The sequence below is a fragment of the Salmo salar genome, chromosome 18 (genome assembly GCF_965601325.2).
Source record: "Salmo salar chromosome 18, fSalSal1, whole genome shotgun sequence".
Classification (NCBI taxonomy): Eukaryota; Metazoa; Chordata; class Actinopteri; order Salmoniformes; family Salmonidae; genus Salmo; species Salmo salar.
In genome coordinates this window covers 26,440,114-26,459,393 of record NC_138308.1, presented here as the reverse complement: position 1 = coordinate 26,459,393, position 19,280 = coordinate 26,440,114, and the positions used below count along the sequence as shown (strand labels likewise).

General features: G+C 42.6%; 1 protein-coding gene across 1 annotated transcript in view; it reads right to left on the bottom strand.

Annotated features, from left to right (window-relative positions):
• Positions 1-17,177, bottom strand: part of LOC106577123 (inactive phospholipase D5) — a 54,285-nt gene extending 37,108 nt beyond the window's left edge. The window contains exon 1 of the mRNA XM_014154873.3: positions 16,813-17,177. Coding sequence (XP_014010348.1) covers positions 16,813-16,818 — 6 coding nt within the window. The 5' untranslated portion in view covers positions 16,819-17,177. The remainder of the gene's footprint in view (positions 1-16,812) is intronic.
• Between the last annotated feature and the right edge of the window lie 2,103 nt (positions 17,178-19,280).

The window sequence follows — 19,280 nt, the reverse complement described above, 5'->3', positions numbered from 1 at the left end:
TATACTCATTTTATCTGTGTACATTAAAAAGTATACCCAATACACTTTGTGTAGTGGTAAATCACAACTCCAACCGGAACATTGTATAATGTGCTATTGATATACAACCATGGCCTAATTACTCCGCAAGTAAAACAATAACAAATATGTCCTGATCTCTTTAACTGCTGCAGGAGCCATAAGATAATTACCCTTTAACACAAAAGGCCATTATATGGTCAGCTTCACGGAGCTCATTACTGAAAAGAAAATTTGAAAAACAATTATAGGTAAATAGACCTCTCACACACAAGGACATATGTTTGAATTATGTTTGTGTATTTGGGAGGGGTCATAGTGCTAGTGTGCACTTGAAATGTTGCCAGTTATCAGACTCCTGAATGGGGTCCAGAGTCAATAGTCCTTCAGTTACCAGAGATATTCTCCCTAGCTGAAAAACAGCCATGCCCTCTTCTGTGAACACGTCCTCTTCGGTAAGACTGAGCAAGAAAACAGTAATCACAATCTCAATGGCACTCCCCACTGCCCTTTCCCACCTGGACAAAAGGAATACCTATGTGAGAATGCTGTTCATTGACTACAGCTCAGCATTCAACACCATAGTGTCCACAAAGCTCATTACTAAGCTAAGGACCCTGGGACTAAACACCCCCCTCTGCAACTGGATCCTGGACTTCCTGACGGGCCGCCTGCAGGTGGTAAGGGTAGGCAACAACACATCTGCCACGCTGATCCTCAACACGGGGGCCCTTCAGCGGTGAGTGCTTAGTCCCCTCCTGTATTCCCTGTTCACCCACGACTGCGTGGCCAAGCACGACTCCAACACCATCCTTAAGTTTGCTGACAACACAACAGTGATAGGCCTGATCACCGACAACAATGGAACATCCTATAGGCAGGCGGTCAGAGACCTGGCAGTGTGGTGCCAGGATAATCTCCCTCAACGTGAGCAAGACAAAGGAGCTGATCGTGGACTACAGGAAAAGGAGGGCCGAACACACCCCCATTCACATCAACAGGGTTGTAGTGGAGCGGGTCGAGAGTTTCAAGTTCCTTGGTGTCCACATCACCAACAAACTATCATGGTCCAAACACACCAAGACAGTTGTGAAGAGGGCACGACAACACCTTTTCCCTCTCAGGAGACTGAAAAGATTTGGCATGGGTCCTCAGATCCTCAAAAAGTTCTACAGCTACACCATCGAGAGCATCCTGACAGGTTGCATCACTGCCTGGTATGGCAGCTGCTTGGCATCCGACCGTAAGGCGCTACAGAGAGTAGTGCGTACGGCCCAGTACATCACTGGGGCCAAGCTTCCTGCCATCCATGATCTATATACTAGGCGGTGTCAGAGGAAGGCCCAAAAAATTGTCAAAGACTCCAGCCACCCTAGTCATAAACTGTTCTCTCTACTACCGCATGGCAAGCGGTACCGCAGTGCCAAGTCTAGGTCCAAAAGGCTCCTTAACAGCTTCTACCCCCAAGCTATAAGACGGCTGAACAATTAATCAAAATGGCCACCCAGACTATTTACATTCACCCCCTTTGTTTCTACACTGCTGCTACTCGCTGTTTACTATCTATGCAGTCACTTTACACCTACAAATGACCAGTTCAGTAATATGAATATAAGTATAGAGGAATAGTGACTCCGATCTCTGAATACAATAGGCTACTCCCAAGGAAACAGGTACACAATAGGTTTCTTCCTTGGTATTTCTAGGCACTGGGGGTGAATGTAAATAGTCTGCATTGCTTGCTCTCTGGGGTTTTAAGATGGGTATCTGTAAAGCACTTTGAGACAACTGCTGATTTAAAAAGGGCTTTATAAAATATATTTGATTGCTTGACTGATTGAGGGAACAGACAACATCTTTGACTACTACATTAGACAACTCATTGTGTCCCACTACCTAGAGCCTGGACTGACTTTGCGGGAAGCCCCAAGCCTGCTCAAAATGGCTGCCGCTTTAAAAGCCCCATTGTTCTAGTCCCTGTGAAAAAGACTGACGACTGGTACATGGCAGCTGGCAGGGTGCCAGTCAGTCACACACCCACTTGATGGATGTATGTATGGATGGGCATTCAGATTCAGGGATATGAGGTAGAGATGTATGCTGAAAAGAGGGCATTTCTCCATCAGGGATTAAAACATTAGGCCAAAATGATAGATGTTGAGCATGCAGTGGAAAGTTGGCCTGTAATAGTAATTTGCCCAAAGTGAGTATATTCACTGCCATTACAGTCAACTCTCTCAGAACATAATGGAAGGTGATTTACAACTATTTTACCATGGTAATCATGGTACTTTGGTATTTTTTTTATTTTACTAGGCAGAACAAATTCTTATTTTCAATGACGGCCTAGGAACAGTGCCTTGTTCAGGGGCAGAACGACAGATTTGTACCTTGTCAGCTCTGGGATTTGAACTTGCAACCTTTCGATTGCTAGTCCAACGCTGTAACCACTAGGCTACCTTGCCGCCCCTGACTACCCTGCTGTATCAGTTAGAGTGTTTTAACTAATTCGATGACTGTAATATTGAAAATGGTAATGCAACTGTCGACAAATCACATATTTTCAGAGACCCATAGTGAAATTAGTTTATAACTGTATACAAGAAAAGACAGCCAAATGTCACGGGCCTAATTAAGTGGATGATGATTACTCCTATTTTAGAGCTGCAGATTACCATGCCCTCAAAGGAAAGGGTTGTACCGCAGCACAGGGAGAGGGATAACACTCAGAGCTCATGCAATGCTACACTCTTAGAAAAGATGGTTCCAAAAGGGTTCTTCGACTGTCCCCATAGGATAACCCTTTTTGGTTCTGGGTAGAACCCTTTTGGGTTCCATGTAGAACCCTCTGTAGAAAAGGGTTCTACATGGAACCCAAAAGAGTTATACCTGGAACCAAAAGGGTTTTCAACTTCCAACCAAAAAGGATTCATCAAAGGGTTCTCCTATGGGGAACAGCCAATAACCATTTAAGGTTCAAGATAGCACCTTTTTTTCTAAGAGTTTATTTTTACTACTTATCCTGGAATAATTTGACTAATGTTGTCTCTAACCATTGGAGAACCTATGCAGAGAAGAAAGCCTCATGTTTCATGAACAGACAGTCTTGTTTCGGGGCAAGCCAAGTATCTGTAAGCCACTGCTGTGGCCAGAGATGTCTGTGCTGATGATCAAATCATGCAACAAGATTTTTTCTATTCCCTTTGTAGTTGCTGAAAATTCAATTCCAGTATAGAGGAACAGCTGGAGCGTTTGTCTGTTGACTTCAGCCACGGACTTAACCTATATACAGCACAGGCGTTGGAAAAGCCTGTCCCCTGTACACTTTAGCACGTATAAAATGTGCCATCTTAATTTGGCCAGTTTCTCACAGCAGGAAAATTACTCTGCAGCAACAAGAAATGTTTTATCTGAATTATAATTAATGGTAATTTTTATAGGGGTTGATAGATTTTTCATGAGGGCAAATCACATCAGAAATGTTAAAGTGGAAATTACAAACTTTAGAAGCCTTTTTAAACTTTGAATACACCTATACATTTGAGATGACAGAGTGATCAAATTAAGATAGTTAATCTGTATACAGCTATCCCAGAAAGAAAGGTGTCTACAGTGTATGCCCGCAACAAACCAGATTTTTTTTTCTTTCAGCATAAAGCTTCAAGTGATGATCCAAACCGATAGGGCCTGACAGTCAGCGATTTCTTGATGTTTTCATGGAAGTTGTATAATTTAAATGAGCTTCTTGGGTCGGTCACATTTGTAACAAGCTAATTGCATTCACTAAAAACCAAAGCAGAAAGGCATGCTTTAATCTATATGTGGCTCCCAGAAGTGATTAACAGACAGCCTGCATATTGGTTCTGTACTAGAGGGTTCAGTAACCTACAATATTCCTTCATCAAGCCTCAGAGAGCACTCAACACAGAGTTCTATACCTACCACCCACAAGGCTGGTCTACCACAGTGCCTTTACCATAACCTTACATCATGGACATAACGCATGCCCGCACAAACATTGTTACCTATGAAATGATGCAGAGATCTGCAACAGAAACTGCTCATCCTTATGGAAATAGTGGAGAGAGAGAGTTAATATTCAGTGTGCCTCAAGAGACTCATTGTCTGTTATGAGCACAGCTGTTCTATGAAGAACTGCCATCGCTCACCAGCTTGTAATGGAAAATAATAGGGCAGGGGAAATTAGATTGTATAAATATTAAACCGTGTAAGAAAAAAGTTGAGTTATACACTGTTATACATAAGTGCTCAGAAAGGTGCCAGTACTGAGTTAGATTGGAAATATTACTCTGTTTCAATAGAAGCTTTGCTGACCACACCTTACTTTCCCATTCTTTCAGACACTAGTACAGTAGTAATGATGTATAACGAAGAGGAGGATTTCTTATCAAACTTGGCATATTGTGCAGACAAAAAAGAACCAGAGTATAACTATATACTATATCATTTCTCATCTGTACTTTAGTAAGAGGATCATTCCTTGTAGTTTAGTTGGGATAGTTGAGGAGTACAGGCGTTCCTGACATCTAACGGCTTGGTATTTGTTAAAGAGCAGGTCATGTCTCTGGTAGACTGATGTGGTTGCAGAGACTCATGCTGAACACTGACGAAGGCACCAGGGTGAAAGGATTGGATGGATTTCCCTAAACAACAGACTCTTGATGCATAGTGGTGTAAGAACTCTGTTTACCTTCTACATATAGACAGTTCACACACAGGGGACATACAGAAGTGTGGATAATGTGTAAAACACTGATAAGACACCAAAACTGTGTAAGATAGATTGATTTGAAAAGAAAACTTCACAACTTCAGGTTCTTCTGAGGACCAAAAATAAAAATGAGATAGATTGCACATACAGTGCAATCAAAGAGAAGCTTGGTCTTGAATTATAAATAGCCTGGAAATAAAAAACCTTTGAGTTTCATTAAATATCTGAAGGTTGGTGCTAAATCCGCTTCCTGAATAATGCTTTGAGGACGTCACATTTTTACAAATGGCCCCTCTACCCAAAAGTAACAGGCAAAGCTTCAGATCTTGCACCTCTTTGAGGGAGGTGTAACTATAAGAGAGCGAAGTGGAATAAATTAAACTGATGGTATAACTCACAACAACTAAGGAAAAGGAATTACCGTAGCTGTAGATCACCTAAGGTAGAGGGATAGTTACAGTAAGAAACAGTCAGGTGTACAGCTATCAAGCAATGGATAATGTAATATCTGGCTTTATTTTGTTACTACTGAAAAGCTATTATGTTAAGAAGAGTTATATTACATTATTCAGTGGATATTAAGTTATCCATTGCACCAAGGACAAAGGGAAGGACCTCTGTTGGGTGAACCCACAGGAAAGTCCTCATACATGTTGTTATATGCATGTTATGTATCAACATATATTCATGCTGTTTCAAAGGAACACAAAGAGAGATCATTTGAAAAGGTCAAAAACAACGTTACTATGTAAATAAACCATTTATATGCAGAGGTCTGTAACAGTTTTGCTAAGGTTGACTTTACCTAAATAATATAGCTCACCAAGGCAGTAACCGACCCAACTTAAATTAGCTTCATTTATGATACATTTAAAGCAGTGGAAACAATAAAACAGCCTCCCCACCCCCGGCTCAGTAAAACACTGAGGGATGGAGCTGGAGAAATGTAATCAGCCTCCCCACCCCCGGCTCAGTAAAACGCTGAGGGATGGAGCTGGAGAAATGTAATCAGCCTCCCCACCCCCGGCTCAGTAAAACGCTGAGGGACGGGGCTGGAGAAATGTAATCAGCCTCCCCACCCCCGGCTCAGTAAAACGCTGAGGGATGGAGCTGGAGAAATGTAATCAGCCTCCCCACCCCCGGCTCAGTAAAACGCTGAGGGACGGGGCTGGAGAAATGTAATCAGCCTCCCCACCCCCGGCTCAGTAAAACGCTGAGGGACGGGGCTGGAGAAATGTAATCAGCCTCCCCACCCCCGGCTCAGTAAAACGCTCAGGGGGTGGGGCTGGAGAAATGTAATCAGCCTCCCCACCCCCAGCTCAGTAAAACGCTGAGGGACGGGGCGGGAGAAATGTAATCAGCCTCCCCACCCCTGGCTCAGTAAAACGCTGAGGGATGGGGCTGGAGAAATGTAATCAGCCTCCCCACCCCTGGCTCAGTAAAACGCTGAGGGATGGGGGTATGTGAAATGTAATCAGCCTCCCCACCCCCGGCTCAGTAAAACGCTGAAATCTCTCTCTCTCTCTCTCTCTCTCTCTCTCTCTGAGATTGCATTTTTTTTGGTCCGTTCCACACTGACCTTCATTTGGCCCAAACAGCTCAGTACAGAAAAGTAGAGTATAGGTCAGTAAAGTACAGTACTCTACTGTGATGTCCAAACTTGTGGAACATAGACGTCTATGATTGGTTCAGATTTGGTCCAGACCAACCAAACGTTATCTGCTTTGGGGGCGGAGCTCATTAAAATAATAGCCAGTGTGTAGAATAATACCCAAATATGCAAAGGAGGATATTACATATTTATATCTTTGTGTACCTATTCAGGATACATCACCATGAAGAGAATGACACTCATATCCATAATTATGCATTTCTGTGTAGTACAGATCAGGGATGTTATTCTGTTATAAAAAATGACAATTTTAATGTAATTGTGTTACCAAAATTTGCATCTGCACAGTTCTTCCAGAAAATGTGTTTTTGTGAAATTTTCTGTAAATTGTTCAATGTAGTCCTTGTGCATAGAGTTGTTCAAGGACTTTAAAGATGATTCAATTGAAATCCATACAACTGCTGCAGCCAATGGAACAAGAAATAGCATACCTCAACTATTATTAACAACAATAAATTATTATACAGTGTATTCGGAAAATATTTCAACCCCTTGACATTTCGTTACGTTAGTCTTATTTCTAAAATGTATTAAATATTCCCCCCCCCCCTCAAGCTACACACAATACCCCATAATCAAAGAAAAAACAGTTAAGAAATTTGTGCAAATGTATAACTAAAAACTGAAATCTTCTTGGGTATGACACTACCAGCTTGACACCTGTATTTAGAGAGTTTTCCCAATCTGCAGATCCTCTCAAGCTCTGTCAGGTTGGATGGGGAGTGTCGCTACACGGCTATTTTCAGGTCTCTCCAGAGATGTTCGGTCTGGATAAGTCTGGGCTCTGGATGGGCCACTCAAGGACATTCAGAGACCTGTCCCGACGCCACTCCTGCGTTGTCTTGGCTGTGAGCTTAGGGTCGTTGTCCTGTTGGAAGTTGAACCTTTGCCCCAGTCTGAGGTCCTGAGAGCTCTGGAGCAGGTTCTCATCAAGGATCTCTGTACTTTGCTCCGTTCATCTTTCTCTCGATCCTGACTTGTCTCCCAGTCCCTGCCGTTAAAAAACATCCCCACAGCATGATGCTGCCACCACCACGCTTCACCATAGGGATGGTGCACTGTTTCCACCAGACGTGACGCTTGGCATTCAGGCCAAAGAGTTCAATCTTGGTTTCATCAGACCAGAGAATCTTCTTTCTCATGGTCTGAGAGTCCTTTAGGTGCCTTTTGGCAAACTCCAAGTGGGCTGTCATGTGCCTTTTACTGAAGAGTGGCTTCTGTCTGGCTACTCTACCATAAAGGCCTGATTGGTGGAGCGCTGCAGGTTGTCCTTCTGGAAGGTTCTCCCATCTCCACAGAGGAACTCTGTCAGAGTGACCATAGGGTTCTTGGTCACCTCCCTGACCAAGGCCCTTCTCCCCTGATTGCTAAGTTTGGCCAGGTTGCCAGCTCTATGAAGAGTCTTGGTGGTTCCAAGCGTCTTCCATTTAAGAATGATGGAGGCCACTGTCTTCTTGGGGACCTTCAATGCTGCAGACTTTTTTTGGTACCCTTCCCCAGATCTGTGCCTCGACACAATCCTGTCTTGGAGCTCTACGGACAATTCCTTCGACCTCATGGCTTGGTTTTTGCTCTGACATGCACTGTCAACTGTGGGACCTTATATAGACAGGTGGGTGCCTTTCCAAATCATGTCCAATCAATTAAATGTACCACAGGTGGACTCCAATCAAGTTGTAGAAACATCTCAAGGATGATCAATGGAAACAGGATGCACCTGAGCTCAATTTCGAGTCTCATAGCAAAGGTGCTGAATACTTATGTAAAACAAACTATTTCTGTTTTTTTATGTTTAATAAATGGGCAAACATTTCTAAAAACCTGTTTTTGCTTTGTCATTATGGTGTATTGTGTGTTTTATTTAATACATTTTAGAATAAGGTTGTAATGTAACAAAATGTGGAAAAAGTCAAGGGGTCTGAATACTTTCTGAATGCACTGTATAATCAACATACCTTTTTACTAGCGGGTGGATTCACAACATTAAGGCTGTTGAACTACTCCCTAGACTACTAACATAAAAAACAAAGTATTCTTCTGTGTGCGCATCTCTGACACCTGCAATAAAGTGCTGGCAAATGCACCACCTCGTCCAAACAGTGTCTGGTTCCTCAGTCTCCTGGCTCCTGTCTTCTTATTACCTGGCTTTCTACAGCCATTCCCATCACACAGTGCTGTTTCACTACAGTACTTTACCAACTCTGTACATGACAGTGTGAAGGTCCCCAGAGCCAGTGAGTTATGCCAGGACAGTGTGTCCTGTCAGCTGGATGTGTCTCTGCACATACTCAGCACATCAAGGCTAAGCACTCTGGGATGCATGGTCTTTCACTACTTTTCCATCTCCAGAATGAATGACAAACTGTATTCATGTGTGCTGATGGCCCAGAAAAGATACTTTCAGTGCAAAAGGTATACATTTTCCAAGCCCCTGAATATTTCCACCTAGAAGTACAGAGCTGCTCAAGTCATGTTGGTTAAGAATGAATCATTTTGTCCAAAAGCTGTTTAAAAGCCTCTCAGAGGACTGTGTAATACCTCAACACAACAGTGCGACTTCAGAAATGTTGCAGAGGACGAGACCAAGAACCGTTTCAAAAGGACCATGATTTACATGGCAATTCAAGCAAGCTTTATGATATCTGTATTGGTGTGGCTATTTGCCAGGTATGTCAGGTTCAATCTGAGGGCCAGTCACATAGCTGAACCAATCAATGAACCCTCAAGCTCATCTCATCAAGACAAGCAGAGGGGAGGGATCGGGATGGAATATCAAGGGGAATTTTGGATTCAAAGATAAGAAGCCTAACCAGAAGAACTGCTCTGATACACAAATTGTAGTTACAGCTTAGTTGAACAGGGCTCATTTGGAGGGGAAAACCCTTGAGAAAAAAAATCCTTATACTTGAAAGTCCTATATAAGCCTACACATCTTCTGATATTATCGGAAATCACTGTAACACCTTTGATCATAAACTGTTATGGTGAGATTGGCTATGATCAACCTGCTACACAACAGTTAGCATTGGCCACATGGCATGTTGCTTGTCACTCAACTTACTGTTTATCTTAAGCCTTTTTCACACTGCGAGCCTTAATGCTCAAATCAGTTTTGTTTTTGAAATCAATGTGCTTTTTGGCTGTCCAGACCGCAGGAAAAACAACTAATTTGAATCGGATATGCCAAAAAAAAAAAAAGGAATTTGAGTCACTTCAAACTGCCAATGTGAACAAGGCTTTAGAGACCTGACTCACTGTTCTTTTCCTAATGCATTATCCCCAATAAAACAAACAAGAGGAACGCCCAGTTTCAATCTGTTGGCAATTTGTGCAGAGGCATTACATAACGGCTGCAGCATTTATCAATCCCCAATCATCAGGGGATTGTGTTGCGATCTATTCACTCCATCGGGACTGGGCCTGAAGGTTAGCTCTGATTGTTTGAGTCCTGCCAATATTATCCATCATCCTCCTTGATCCAGTGTGTCATGTTTTCACTGGGTACTAGACTCCAGTCTACACTCTGAGAAGTAATTTAGGATTTCAATACTAACATGTAACAGGTAAAATGTACATTTGAAGCCAAGGAAGTCAGGTTAAGATGGCGTCTCATAGAAACATTACATGTGCAGTTGGAGCTAATCCAGGAAATGACGTTGCAGGCTAGCTCAGTGCTGCCCCCTCTCATTGAGTATCTCAAGTTGAAGGCAAACCGGGGTACTGCAGGCTGCCATTAGCAACTAAATTATACTTATAACTCCCTCTGTGTTCAATTTTTTTAATAATCAGGACATACACCTGGTGTAATAGAAGCAATAATTGATACCATGATTGTCTTTGATTTTATTTATTTTTTTTACATGAAGATTGACATTTCCTCATTCCCTTTAATAGGGGATCCTGTTTTCTGCAAACAATGCCGGCAGTACCGCGGTCAGCCTTGAACTTTGTGGCTACAATAAGAGTGGATTGTCCTTCTTCCCTGGCGTGAGCTAGCTATCTGCCAGTGACTGACAAATGTGCTGCATAGGTTCCAACATGAGGAGCTTTGCTGTCTGTGATTGGTTATTGGAACTCATGTGACCCAGTGATTAAAACAGCCAATTACACAATGGAGTAATGGGTGTTTAGAATGCATATTGTTTAGCTCTAATGGTTCTTTGACTATAGCATGTTCAATTGCACCAACCCAAGTTATCACCAGAGTGGATCTTTATGTGGAATCTCCTAAAGGAACATTAACATTGGAAATGTGAGGTGAGGACGCTAATAACAATTATCAACAATCAGTTGTAACTATTCAATATCCATGAGCCAGCCATCATATTTGTGATGCCTCTCCTTGTCAATGCCAGTCAAGCAGTCAAGTCGATAATTGCTATGGTTCTCTGGCTGAAATTTGAGTGAGACCTTTTCCCTGACCTTTCCAATACCGCCTTCACACAGAAAGGTCAGAAGACAAACGCTGGCGTTTCCCTTGGAACTCACTACATCTCCCCACAATGATTTACACTCCACAGGATGTTATGGGATAAAGAAGGAAGGTGGAAATATTTTAAATCAGGGAAAGATGACAAGGGAAAAAATGGCAGATATGCTTTTCTTTTTGTAGTATTCTTTCTATTATCATCTTCCTCTTTATTAATTGGAATGTATTCATTATATCGCCATATCAATACAGACCAGAAACCTGAGATGAAATTAGAAAACATTATTGGAAAGAGGGAAAACAGAGAGAGGGTAAAAGAGAAAAAGAAAAAAACAATTTGGCCAAAAAGGTGCAGGTAGCTAGAGAATGGCTCCAGTGGTAAAAATGCAATCAACAAGATAGAAAAAACAGTATCAATACCCTGAGAATTTGTCAGGAACATGTTCCCTCTCTCCACTATCTCTTGGAGTGGTAACTGGTAAAGATCGCATCTACTTTAATCTGAAGGGCTGGGACCTGCTCCCTGCCTTGCAGGCAGCCCAGCCCATTGATCGCATCCAGGCCCCTCCAGATCAATAAGTCAATTAAGCCTCCATTAGAGCAACATGAAATCTGAGGCTCCAGACACCTCTAATGCCAGATGGGAGCAGACTAGTTTTCCAGACACTGGGACCCTTCCCCTCATCCCTGGGAAGCCTCAGCCTGGGGCTTTCACGACCAGAGGACAGCTGGTGGAGCACGAACATGATGGGAACAACGCAACAGGAATTTCAGAACTGCTGCACTGACAGAAAGCAGGCCATTTCCCCTAGACAAGGGACCAATTAACCACCATCTTTGTCAGAGGACTCTGACAAAGATGTCAGAATAGAATATAATAAAAGCCTCGAACACTTCAAATAAATAAAAAATGACTGTATGATGGTGCAGAAACACCAGTTTTGTCGGCTACAGTAAGCTATCAGTGTTCTCCATTTACAGTAGAAGTAGTATATATCCTACAGTTCTTCTAATGCTTCTTCCTGCTTCTCTCTCTCTGCATATCTGTCGAGTATTATATTCAAATCATCAAGCTTTATTTATACAGCACATTTCAGACATGGCAAATGTGGCAACGCAATGTGTTTCACAGGAAAAAACAAATAAACAATGAAAATAAAACAACTTTACAACACAAACATAAGAGGATAGAAAATGAAAGAATAACAAAAACTGAATGATTAAAAATCACCCTAAGGAAAAGTGAAGCGAAAAAGGTCCACAGTTTCGGCCCCCCTCAGGTTCTCTGGCAGGCTTTTCCAGAGGCTGGGGGCATAATAACTAAAGGCTGCCTCTCCATGCCTCTTGGTCCTCAGCTTTGGGGTAGTTAAAAGGACAGTGCCAGAGGACCTGAGGGACCTACTGGGTACATACCTTAAAAGCATGGGGTGCACAATCGTGGATTGATTTAAAAACCAATAGAAGAATCTTAAAATTAATTCTAAAACTCACCGGCAGCCAGTGCAGAGACCTTAACACCGGTGTAATGTGTGCTCTCCGTCTGGTCTTGCTCAGTACCCGTGCTGCAGAATTCTGTATGTTTTGCCCAATGGCTTTCTTGGGTAGACCAGACAGGAGAGCATTACAGTAGTCAAGCCTGCTTGTAATAAAAGCATGGATGAGTCTCTCTGTATCAGCATGAGAGAGAAACGGTCACACCTTGGCAATGTTCCTCAAGTGGTTAAAAAGATATGTCACATTCCTAATGTGGGATTTGAAATTTACTATGTAAAGCTTTGCGTGGCATACTACGTAAAGCTTTGCGTGGCATACTATGTAAAGCTTTGCGTGGCATACTATGTAAAGCTTTGCGTGGCATACTATGTAAAGCTTTGCATACTAGTGCTTCCATATTACACCAGTCCGCAGAATGAGTCTGAAATAAGATTCAGACAATAGGACAGAATTCTGCCAAGGGAACCATCTCACAGTTCAGAATCTAAAAAAAAACAGCTAGGTTTTTCACCTGGTGTTTTATTTTTATTGCCCGTGAATTAAAATGTCCAGACAGATTCTCTCTCTCTCTGTGCTTTGGCTCCAACAATAAGTACCCATATATTTAAATCACTAATAGTCTAATAATTTATCCATGAAGCTAAAATACTCTGGTGACACAGAAATGTTAAGTTATGTATGATCTACGTAACAATGGAAATCAATGCTGTGCTTTCTGATAATGTTGCCATGGGCATGTCACCATCCAACACTCTCCATAGGAGCCGTCTTTACCGTGGAATCGGCACCATTTACAATTGCACTGCCAGGACTGATCTGTGAATTGCTGTCTGATTTAGAGGGTGCGTAAACTCCCATCACTACTGCTCCAAGCCACATACTAAAAGAGACTCGGACACACTCTGCAAGCTAAATAACTTACACATTCTGCATTAGGGAAATGTGTTATGTTAGTGTCTATTTGTCTGTCTATATGGATGTGCTTAGACAAGCAAAAAAACTCTGATCTTCTTTTCAGATCCAAAGACCAATTAGTGGAAAGTGTGTGTGTGTGTGTCTTTGTCCTTGTGCGCGTGTTTGCATGTGTGACATGAAATTATTGCGGATAATGGCAAAATGTTTCCATGTTTTCCAGTAATTGAGAAAAAGATGGGTAAATGCCCTGCCAGATGATCAGAAATTCCATTTTGGTAGAAGAATGGAGAGAGAAGGTAGAATATCTGATCAAATAAATCACTTTCAAGCATCAACCAAGCTATCTCAAACACAATTCAAAACCATTTCCCTTTGCATATAATCTAATAAAGGGACATGCAGTAATTAATGTTTTTATAAATCCGACAGTGCACACTTATTAGATCTCATTATTTTTGTAGCGGCACCATTAGTTTAGTCCAGTTAAGGGACATTTTGGAGGGGGATGATCAATGATGCATCTCTCCATGCTGCAGTATCATTGGTCCAGCCAGGGATGGTAGCACTGTTGCCGTCCCAGTCCCTCCCTCGTGGAGCCCCTATAGGCTGCAGCCTGCAGCACCAGCTTGGCCATTACAGGCTCACAGAGACCTCCGAGCTCCTGACCATAACTGGTCCGTGGTCAGCCCATCCGCTCATTCAATCCTTGTGATATATGATCTCCAGAGCACTGTGTGACCTAATGCACTTGGGTAGAGGAGGGGGAGAGTCCGTCCCCTTGTGTTAGAAGTGACGTAAGCAATAAAGTAAGACATTGTTTAAGAGGCTCTTATGTTGCGGTCGTGATTTGAAAAGGTTATTTTGTGCAATCAAAGTTCCTTTAATAGTTGACATATGTAAAAACGTATTTTTGAGTGGCATACTATGTAAAGCTTTGAGTGGCATACTACGTAAAGCTTTGCGTGGCATACTACGTAAAGCTTTGCGTGGCATACTACGTAAAGCTTTGCGTGGCATACTACGTAAAGCTTTGCGTGGCATACTACGTAAAGCTTTGCGTGACATACTACGTAAAGCTTTGCGTGACATACTACGTAAAGCTTTGCGTGACATACTACGTAAAGCTTTGCGTGGCATACTACGTAAAGCTTTGCGTGGCATACTACGTAAAGCTTTGCGTGGCATACTATGTAAAGCTTTGCGTGGCATACTATGTAAAGCTTTGCGTGGCATACTATGTAAAGCTTTGCGTGGCATACTACGTAAAGCTTTGCATACTAGTGCTTCCATATTACACCAGTCCGCAGAATGAGTCTGAAATAAGATTCAGACAATAGGACAGAATTCTGCCAAGGGAACCATCTCACAGCATGAGGTCTGCGAAAACAATATTAGAATTTCAGTTTGCTTCCCAGACACACAAAAACAAACACTGTGACACTTGTGCCATAAACCAGGGTTTCCCAAACTCAGTGCTGAGGCCCAAGCACTACACAGCTGATTCAAATAACCAACTCATCATCAAGCGTTGATTATTTGAATCAGCTGTGTAGTGCTGGGGCAAACAACAATACGTGCACCAAGGGACAGGATGGAGTTTGGAAAACCCTGCTAAACAAACAGTCTGCCAGTGTGTGGGACTAAGATATGTTACTCATATCCTCAGAGACTGTAAGCCGTAAGTAACAATGTAATCCTTAACTGACCCCGCCAACTGATCTCATAAACTGACCCCACCAACTGCATTGTTGTACAGATGCACAATTGAGAGCATCCTGTCGGGCTGTATCACCGCCTGGTACGGCAACTGCACCTCCAGAGGGTGGTGCGGTCTGCACAACACATCACCGGGGGCAAACTACCTGCCCTCCAGGACACTTACAGCACCCGATGTCACAGGAAGGCCAAAAAGATCATCAAGGACAACAACCACCCGAGCCACTGCCTGTTCACCCCGCTACCATCCAGAAGGCGAGGTCAGTACAGGTGCATCAAAGCTGGGACCGAGAGACTGAAAAAACAGCTTCGATCTCAAGGCCATCAGATTGTTAAATAGCCATCACTAACACAGAGAGGCTGCTGCCTACATACAGACTTGAAATCATTGGCCCCTTTAATAAATGGAACACTAGTCACTTTAATACTGTTTACATATCTTGCATTACTCATCTCGTATGTATATACTGTATTCTATCCTATCTATTGCATCTTGCCTATGCCACTCTGTCATTGCTCATCCATATATTTATATGTATATGTATATATTCTTACTCCATTCCTTGACTTAGATGTGTGTGTATTAGGTAGTTGTTGTGGAATTGTTAGATTACATGTTAGATATTGCTGCGCTGTCAGAACTGGAAGCGAAATAATTTCACTACACTCGCAGTAACATCTGCTGAACACATGTATGTGACCAATACAATTTGATATGGAACTACCTGAGGAGGCAGAGGTGAGCCAGTGGTGATGTTTCCATGGGTACCACTCCAAGTAATTCTGGCTTCCCTCTCCTATGGGCTTTTGCTGGATGAGTTCTGTTAGCTCAGTGTGTGTGTGCGCGCGTTGGCACGCTCTATGTCTGCGAGTGGAATTTAGAGAGAAACCCCTCCCCCTCCACTCATTTCCCCACAGGCAGAATAGCAGGTCAGCCCGTGTCATATTGGCTGCATGCTTCAGTTGTCAGTTTGTTTTGTGCAGCGGTGCTGAAAGAGTGACGGCTGATGCGAGGGAGAGTTGCTGCACTTTGCGCCTTCCCTTACTGCTAAGTGAGCTGTGACACCCCCCAAAGAGGTTGTAAAAAATACCTACACAAACCCTTCAACCCTGTATCCCCGGTCAAACATCCTCAGCATCTCAGAGTTGTCGTCCGCAATGTGACAACAATATGACAAAATGACTGGAACCACACCAAATTCCAAAAACATTTGACAAATATGGAAATCAACAGCATTCCCAAATCCTCATTAAAGTTTTCACCCACCAACCTTATACACATTTGAAATCTTGGAATGTTGTTTAGCATGAAACTGTGAGCTGTTTCATGTCATGACTGAATTATGTCAGTAATTTAGTGATATATGCCTTCACAGCAATCTTTAGTGTAACTTCATCCTCAAGCAAACAACCCAGCAGCACCTTCAGCAACACTGCCTTCCCCTCAACGTTATACTGTACATCCCAGCCCCCAACTACTGAAGAGCCCAAATCCCTCACCTATTTTCAATGTCTTCATCAAAAACTACAACCCAGTGGTGTTGTGAAGTACTTAAAAGGCAAGCAAATCATATGTACAGTTTGCACTAAGATCAATGAACTCTTAGCTAAGCATATCGTACGTACATACTGTAGCAACAAAAGCTCAGAGAACAACACTGTTCACAGCCAAAAACACATTCACCTGTTTTAAATTTCAAAGTCTCATTGCGAGCTACAACACAATCCCACGTAAGCTGACACATGAACGTGAGCTAAAAGATGAAACGTCCCAAGTGAAACAATAGCTGCTGACCTCTGAAATGATTTGGCTTTCTTTGAGTGAGTAGAACTCACCTTCATGATGCACCCCTGCGTCGACAGTCCTCTCCGCAGCACACGTGTGTGTGTGTGTGTGTGTGTGTGTGTGTGTGTGTGTGTGTGTGTAATTGTGTGTGTTTGTTTTCTGGGCAGGAGCCTGTTTCCGACAGGGCAGGGGAAGCTCTCCCCTCACACGCTGCTATTCCTGTTGGTTGGACAGGGTCCAAATGAAAGGTATAATGTAGAGTGTAGAAACAGGAAGCTACTGAGTCCTGACAAGCTATCAATCTCTCCCTCTCTTACACTCTCTCTATTTCTCACTCCATTTCCCCCTCTCCTTCCCTTTCCCTCACTTGCTCTCCCTCCCCTTCTGTATCTCTTCCTCACACTTCTCCACCCTTTAGTTGTAAACACAGATCGAGAGATTGGGAAAGATAGATGGTCCATTCTCCTCACCCCTCCTACCTTTCATGATCCTTCCCCCTCTTCTATTCCATCCAATACAAATCCAGTCCAGCCATCTTCCCCTCCCTCTGTTCAAGGCATACAGAGTGAGAACCTCAGCCAAAGGCAGACCGGTATATCTGGGCAAAATCACAACTCCTGTAGCTCCTCAGTTCTCACACAGTCAGACACAGACACACTATAGAAATTGATACACACACATATGCATGAATAATATTAGTTAGCTCACATGAATCCAAAGGAAATACTCAGTGGGTATTATGACTTATACACACACTGCACATGTGTAGATTACAAACAAGTTATCCACAGCAAAGGAAAGACATTGAACACTATAGGTGGTATGAAGTGGCGAACTGACAGCAATGTTTTCAAATTTCACATGATTACATCACATGATTACAATACTACCAATAGGATAAGTACCTACACAGAAATGTATTGCATAGATGAACATTTGAAGCCACCATGATGACAAAAGAATAACCTGTTTAAAACCAAGGTGCATTTGAACATTACAGGATTATGGAAACCAATCGATTACATTTATACCATTGTGACAGTGACGCTGCAGTGTGTTAGCAGTCAGAAAAGACTCCACTGGGAACAGACATCAATTCAACGTCTATTCCACATTGGCAACATAATCCTCCCATACTGTGTACTGAATAAACATTAAGCTACAATCACCAAGATATTGCAAAGAACACACACACACACACACACACACACACACACACACACACACACACACACACACACACACACTTCTTTGGTATGACCCATGGTATTTCCACAGTGTGATTTAATTTTCACCTTAATTAAAATGATGAAGAGTCAACCTTCCCTGCAGCAGTGTTACAACACAGCCACCAATAGAGGGCAGTCTCCGCCCACTGATTTCCTACAACACAGGCATGATCTGCTGTACAGTGTACATGTATCCCATAAATATAAACATGTCAAAGCTGCCATCGACTTCAATCACCAAACAGAAGTAAATCATCTGTGAGGGTGTCATCTTGCGTGTCTGGTCAAATCCATAGGTGTCTAATCCATTTTCTGTCTAGCCACTGCTGTCTGTCTGTCTGTCTGTCTAACAGCCCATCTTCTCTGACTCTGTTAGTGTTGATCCATCAGATGACCTGAGCTGAATGATCAGATACATCTGCCTCAGCTCTTTTGTCTGCTTTCTCTATCCAATCTAGCCAGCTGCTGATCTGCTCTGCCTTAGTGTGCTATACAGTATTTATTATTGACAGCAGTTCTATCCTATTGGTCAGTGCTATCTGATCTACAGAGTGTATCTGTGTTGTGTTGGACAGTGTACTGTGCATTTCTGGATAATGAAGCACTCAGCTGACTGCAGCAGAGGAGAGGAACAATATCCATTTTACAGGCCCAAGGCCAGGAAAGCCATAGCTCAGATCATTGGCTATGAGCAGAGTGGATAAAGGCACACTGTATACTACTACCTGGTAGAGGGAGGGGGGCTGGCAAGTATATCCCCCCACAGATGACAGCCAGCAGAAACAAAAGCAGATTACTGCACCATCGTGCCTTTGAACTACAATATTATATACAATGTCATATAGCTGTTTAGGAGTATGTGATGAAGCAAAACAAAGCCATGGATATTACGATGCGTGGTTCCAATCCCAGACATGACAGCTTGAAAAACAAAGAATTAAAACGAACATGATAGCAGCCGTTTGATCCGATTTTTTTCCAGATCAAGCCACCTCACTACCTCAGAATGTGTTTACCTGGAAAAACTGAACCAGTAGTTCCTTAAAATGCATCCATCACTCAGTAAAGGTCTTCTTCAGGAGAAAAAAAGATAGTGTTGCAGAAGAAGATTAAGTTATTAGGTTTTGATCCTCTGTATTGAAAAGTTTCTCCCTTACTTATTTACAAACAGTACCTATCTGACTACAGTTATAAACTCCCAGTCAAAACATGGTGCTGACCATGAAAAGCCTACCAATTATCATATCAGGACAATTCAATCAAAAGTGCTGGTTCACATACATTTACAT